Below are 6,463 nucleotides of genomic sequence, written 5' to 3'. Positions count from 1 at the left end.
GAATAAATAAATATGTGTGTAAATGTAGCTAAATGTGTGCTAAATGTATATAAATACGTATTAGGAGTTGTGATTAAAAATGATAAAGATGTGTAATGCACAATTTGTTATATGCAAAATTGAAGTTTGACTTTCGTCTTTGATCTAATTCTGTTCGGATGTTCAGCATTAAACAGAGTTGTTCGAATCAAAGTTTTATTTTCTTGGTCAAATATTAGCATACATGGTACAAAGATCAGCCAGAAATATTTCATAAAAACTTTATTTTTAAGATTGTGAATATAATTTTAATCGTAATCATATACGATTGTACAGTTATGTATATGTACGTTTATTCAAATATACAGAGAATAAATCACATACATAAGTATACATTGATTTATACATACGTTTTATATATATATATATATATATATATATATATATAATGCGTAAAGTAAACCAATCAGGTACCCTGGATTCAGAGAAGAATTAAGAAAAGATTTAAAATTAGTAATGCTTATCTTTGAAGTTTTCGTTAGAGGAAAGTATAGTTAGAGCAAGTACATTTTATGGTTTAAAATTAGATAAGAGATCACAGAGAGAGGAGAAGAAAACTAGTAGAAAGAAATGTGATAGTAAATTACACTTAAATTTGCTAATAGACGAAGGAATAGACATAGTTAAGTTTAAATAGGAAAATTATATTTATATATACACATACATATATATACATATATATGCATATATATATACACATATACGTTGTTAATCAGGTACCCGTTGTGTATATATGTTATCAGGTCATTTGGTATCACAATTCAACATCATCAGTTTCTCATTGTTCTACTTAATAAAACTAATAAAATCCATGGCTTGGTAAATCCGCTAATTGTTAGAACATCTCATATAAATAATTCGTATTAGAAATAAAATAAATAAATAAATTAATGGTTAATATAAACAAATTCGTATGTGGACTATTGTGGCTTTTGGCCGGCGTAGGCTTGATTCTGTGCATCGGCCACTGGCATTCCGCTGTCTACGATGTAATCGGGGAAAGCGCGTCCCCAGCCGGAACTGTAGCTGTCGTGTCCGTGACCGACGTGGCTTACGGTCTCATGATGCGAGTGGTGTGGGTGCGCTACGACTTCGTATGTGACATGTTTCTCGGTGGAGAACAGTTTCTTCAAACCGATGACGGCGGCCAAGAGCAAGGCCATTTTGGAAACCAATAAAGCTTTTCCTACGAGCAGGGCGAGTCCTTTGAATGCGAGACCTTTCAGGAGACCGATTTTCATGGCAGCGGCGGCGATCAAGGGTCCGTAGTTAGTTTTCTTGCCACGACCAGTTGCTGCGCCTTCGTTTTTGATGTTCAAGCCAATGTTCAAGGAACCGTTGTCAGTGCTGGATACAACGAGGTCGGTATCTTCCATGATGTTCCAGTTCAAGGAGCGGCTTCGGACAAAGTTCCACATTTTTGTGGCCAACAGAGCACCGAGTTGTGATTCATCTGAGCTATAACTGCGGGCCAAAAGGTCGGGCTCATTTTGTGATTCCTCAGTGATTTCTCTGTAAAGATTAAAATATTATTCAAAATTAATCAATGTATCAAAGAATTGTTAATGAATCAATAGTTTATATACGTAGTATGTACGGATGCACTATATAATCAATATAGAGCGTATACATTTTAAGTGTCTGACATGAAATTAATACTCGTTTACAGGAATGCACAGAATGCGTTCAAAATACGCTTTGAAGTTAAGTAAGGCAAACGGAATAAATGCCGTTAGTTTCATAAATGTTAATTGTTGAATAAAATCTAGATTGAAATGAATAATATCCTGCTATGTATGTGAATATCAAATTTTTTGAATTCACAAGTTTTGTGTGAACTTTTTATTATTACCTATAGCGAGCGATCTCAATGCCATCGTCAATTTGGATGGAAGCTTTTTTCAGCATGCGATTCATGTAGGTTACAATTTTCAGCATCATGCACGAGTGTCCATCGCGTTGAGCGCATTTTGCGTTCATTTTTCTAAGCAACGCCTCTTCAATTTGAGATTTCTCTGAGGGATGCACCTGCAACGAAAAAATAATATATCAGGAATGCATAACTAATCGTAATAAAATCATATCACTAATGCGTATTTGTCACAAACATCATTGATTTATTATAATATCTTATTTGTCATGACATAATATATTATTTAATTTTATTGTATTTTTTTATTGTTTTTGTTCACAATATTTTGATACTTATTCTTCATTTTTTATTACTAAAGATCACTCTGACAAACAATGAGTAAGTTACCAATTATTAGTATTAACTTCTCTTTTTAATTGCCAACGAGTGAGTAGTGTGATGCGACGAATGAATATCTTAGTAAACACTGTTCATAAATTTCAGTAATTCTGGGTTAAAAAAATTAATTTCATTTTCTTAAATGTTTAATTTAAAAACTAAAATAATATATACAGATTTAAAAGTGTCTTATTAGATAAACGGATGCGTTTAAAAATCATCAATGTAAATTTTGTCCCACTATTGTATAATTACATAGAATAGATGATAAAAATTTAATTATCTACTTTCAATGTATGTCTGGGAATGAGTCTGCCCTGGTTCTGTAAATAACATTGAACAATACTGCATTATGTTGTACTAACAATTATTCTAATTTGTGAGAGATTGTTTGGCTAAAATATACAATAATATGATGATGTTTTGTATTTAATTGGATTGGAATCCGGAGAATCACGTATAGTAAAGTTTTGCTTTTAATATTTATGATTAAATGTTTCCAAATTTATTAGAGGAAAATTCTTGGTAAAATTGGAAAAATTTCTTCGGTAAATGGAATTCCTGTTAATGGATTTTAATATTTATATCTGTTGGTTTGTTTCTGTATTTTTTGCTCGAATTTAAATAATTTATAATATGATTCGAAAGGCATGATATATTAATCTCGAAGTCTTAGGCGGATTTGCTTTTGTTAGAGAGATTATTTGCTCTATTATTGTAATTACAATGTCTATCGAAATCGTTTCTGCATGACTGTTCATATATTGATTGGTTCTTAATGAACAAATTATATTAATCATAGGAAATGTGTAGAAAGTGCTGGGTAATAATCATAAACATATCGAGCTCTTGTAATTAGGCTTGATGAATATTTTAGAACACATCCTGGAGATAATTTCGCGTCTTGTACTATATATTTTCTAGACCAATTACAAATTAAAATCGAAGCGAGTAATAAACTGACAATCTTGTTTGATCCAACAATTAACTATTTTTTGTTCCTGTTTTAATGTTTTAAAATGAAATTTTTGATTATGCCGAATTATTGGTCAATGGGTGGGTCAATATGGTTATTAAAATATCAACTTTATTAAAATTTTGGGTAATGCGTTGGGAGAACCGCTATGGCGTTGAGTCATTTCGTCGGGACCAGTTCGCCAGCTCTTTTACTAGAAGCGCAATCTTTTATAACTGTGCACGCCGGAACCAGCATGCGTGCTAGATGGACCTTGATAAAGAACTTGATTCCTGCCTTGTACCTTCGTATTTAGATCGGTAGGTCGCGAGCCGTACGATTATTATTGACAATCATTTTACCATTTGGGTTATCTGCACTGGGCAGCACTTATGTATTTTATAACCTCAGCGATTTGCGACAATGACGCTTAACACAAACAGTTTACAATGCTCAACTATTTCTAAATTATTAAATCACAAATCATGAGCATTGATTTTTAAGAAAACAGAGATAATTGTAGTTAATCTCCTTACGATCAAAAATGAGCTAGTCTTTGTTAGTCTCTTTAAGATTTTGAACATTTTACAGAGTCTTTAACATAATATTTAATGGAAATATTGCCAAATACATAATTTTGATTTGTGAAATTTTAATTCAATATTTCCAAAATAAACTTCCATAGATTTTTATCACTGAATTAGTTTTATTTTTAATAAACTTGTTAAGAGAAAATCAAAACGAATATTGGGCGCAATGACACGTAATATTTTACGTATAATATTTTATCTAGAAATAATATTTTGAAATAAACTTTTTTTAGGTGTTTTTTTAACAGTATTATACATATTATGTTTGGCTACGCGTGCAATTAATGTTTGTAAAATTGTCCTTACAAACAGATTGGGATACAAGCGATTTAAATCTATACAAAGAATATCACTAATTTCATTTAAATCTTAAGTAAATATATTGATTAATGATAAAAAGAAATAAATATTATAAATTATTACGATTAAATGATTTTTTTAATGTTACCAGTTACTTTACGTGAATTGATTATTTGAAGTATGTATTATGAAATTAAAGAAAAAATTGTGCTTTTACAAGTGAATTTATAGATTAATAAAAAAAAGAAATGTGTATTATAAATAATTACGATCAAATGTTTGTTAATGTTATCAGTTATTTACGTGTATTGAATTATTTATTATGTTATTGAAGTATTATGAAATTTGAAAAAAAATTACAATAAGTACAAATTTGATTGAGTTAAAAGTTTAAGTTGTTAAAAATGAAAGTTATATTATTAAATTATTATTGTTGAGTGATATTATCAATTGTGAAAACTCACCCTATTGTCTAAGGTTTCAGCTCCGGCAGGGTTGCCATAACTCTCGGCGAAGACAGCCAGAACCACGATCACAAAAAGTACGAAGGTTTTCATGTTTGCAGTTAATATAGCTTATTTAACATAAACACCAACAATTCACAAATAACAAAGCACAATGCACTTGTAGCACGAACTGATATGATGGCTTATTATATTTCTGGTGTCCAGATACACCTTGATTGAAACGGTTGACGATTGAATGATACTTGTATTTTCACGGTTTGTGAATTTATACTTTGCGAACGGATTATCTAGGGTGTCCGAATCCGTCTAGGGAGGGAACACGGAGGAAAGGTATTTACTCCCGATGGCATATTCTTCAGTATAGCCGGTCTGTTCTTGAGCATGCCGGAAGGCTCGTGTCTGCTTCTCTTTTGCGGTCAGCTACCAAAGCTCGTCCGACCTGTTTGTAACTGTGTTAGTTAGCCATATGAGTTTCACACATGATCTTTCAGTATGTGTGCAAACGATGAATTTGGTGTTTTCTCGATGTGATCCGTTTCCGAGTTTTGGCATCCACGACGAAATCCGGTTGTTCTTTACGTACCGGCAACAAAAATTTCACCAGTCGTACTTATCTTTGCTTTTCTTGCGCGTTATTTTTGATTACATGCACGCATACCTCTAAGATTATCCGCACTCCAATCAAAGTTTCTTGGTTCTTCTTTCTAAGTAAACACTTGTTGCAAACAAACAAACAAATTTTTGTTGTAATTTTTTATTTATTACCAAAATAAGCAAATACAATTTTATTCTCAAAATTTTGAATTACTTGTCGAACAGTTATAAAATTCCAAATAAAAAAACAAATAAAATGTTACGTGTTATTTTCATAAGAAACTTTGGTTGAAGTGCGGACTGTCTTAAAGTTAATATTAAGAGCTTAAATTTTCAGAGATTTTTTTTTTATCTTTTTGGAAACATTTGAGCCCAAAAAGCAAAAATTTTGAAAATAACCATATTAAGGACCGCCAAATAATTTTTTTTAAAAAAATTGTTACAAAAAACTACTAAATATTTTCTTAACTTTTTTTATTTGAAAATACAAACCTTCCGGTTTACAATGGAAAATAATTTCGTTCCAATGGCTCCTACGGTTGGTTATTGAAGAAAAGTGATAGTAAAAGTTAGATGGTGATTTTTCTAAATAGCATTTGTCAAAATTTTCTTACAGATCATATTTCTAATGTCTACAGTATACACATTTAGTATTTTCCATAATTTTTGTAGAGATTATTTGTAAAGTCTACAATGCACACTTTTCTTAAAACTTACTTTTTAGTCTTTAAATTTTTTTTAAATTTTGAAATGGTTTGCTATTGACTATTTAAGAAGTGAACAATACTTACTATCAATTAATCAATGAATTCACGTTGTTATTAAAAAATAGAAAGTCGTATAATTATGTACGGAAAGATAATTTTTCATACAAAAAGTAATGCTGGAAACAGAAAATGAATGGGATTCCGTAAATGCTAGTTGATATTTATCAACGTATAATAATACACTCAAAATGCTGAAAAAACAAAATGTTTATATGTAATATTTTTAAAATATCTAATGAGAGTTTTAGGAAGAAAAGCATATGCATTTTTTTAAAAAAATACATTAATATTTAGAGAAGATGATGTCTTACCATTGGATTTTTGGACCAAGCATAGTAGATCATAGTAATAGTCAGTCTTATAACTAGAGATAGTTTAATATTATTATTTGAAGAATCAGACTTGCTATTCTAATATTTGAAATTATAGTGAGTAAATTCTCAACAGTAAACAAAACATTTATTCAGTAATTTGTGGTTTCAGACAAAATCGTAGTACTA

At 30.4% G+C, this 6,463-nt stretch overlaps 1 protein-coding gene across 1 annotated transcript; it reads right to left on the bottom strand.

Annotated features, from left to right (window-relative positions):
• Window positions 1–959: 959 nt before the first annotated feature.
• LOC113375414 lies at window positions 960–4,692 on the bottom strand. Its single transcript, XM_026615351.1, has 3 exons — window positions 4,600–4,692; window positions 1,899–2,067; window positions 960–1,549 (listed from the first exon to the last, which is right to left on the bottom strand). Exons 1-3 carry the CDS (start codon window positions 4,690–4,692, stop codon window positions 960–962), a joined length of 852 nt encoding a protein of 283 aa, XP_026471136.1.
• Window positions 4,693–6,463: the final 1,771 nt, after the last annotated feature.

This window comes from Ctenocephalides felis, unplaced genomic scaffold (assembly GCF_003426905.1).
Source record: "Ctenocephalides felis isolate EL2017-DRISC unplaced genomic scaffold, ASM342690v1 CF-g0.4_SCAFFOLD_01886, whole genome shotgun sequence".
Lineage (NCBI taxonomy): Eukaryota > Metazoa > Arthropoda > Insecta > Siphonaptera > Pulicidae > Ctenocephalides > Ctenocephalides felis.
Note: the sequence above shows the minus strand (reverse complement) of the source record. Positions and strands in the feature narration are given on the sequence as shown.

Coding starts and splice junctions, on each gene's coding strand:
- LOC113375414 (XM_026615351.1), bottom strand. CDS start 4,692: ATGAAAACCTTCGTACTTTTTGTGATCGTGGTTCTGGCTGTCTTCGCC. Junction 2,068..4,599: donor CTGAAACCTTAGACAATAGG/GTGAGTTTTCAC, acceptor TTTTCGTTGCAG/GTGCATCCCTCAGAGAAATC. Junction 1,550..1,898: donor CGATGGCATTGAGATCGCTC/GCTATAGGTAAT, acceptor ATCTTTACAGAG/AAATCACTGAGGAATCACAA.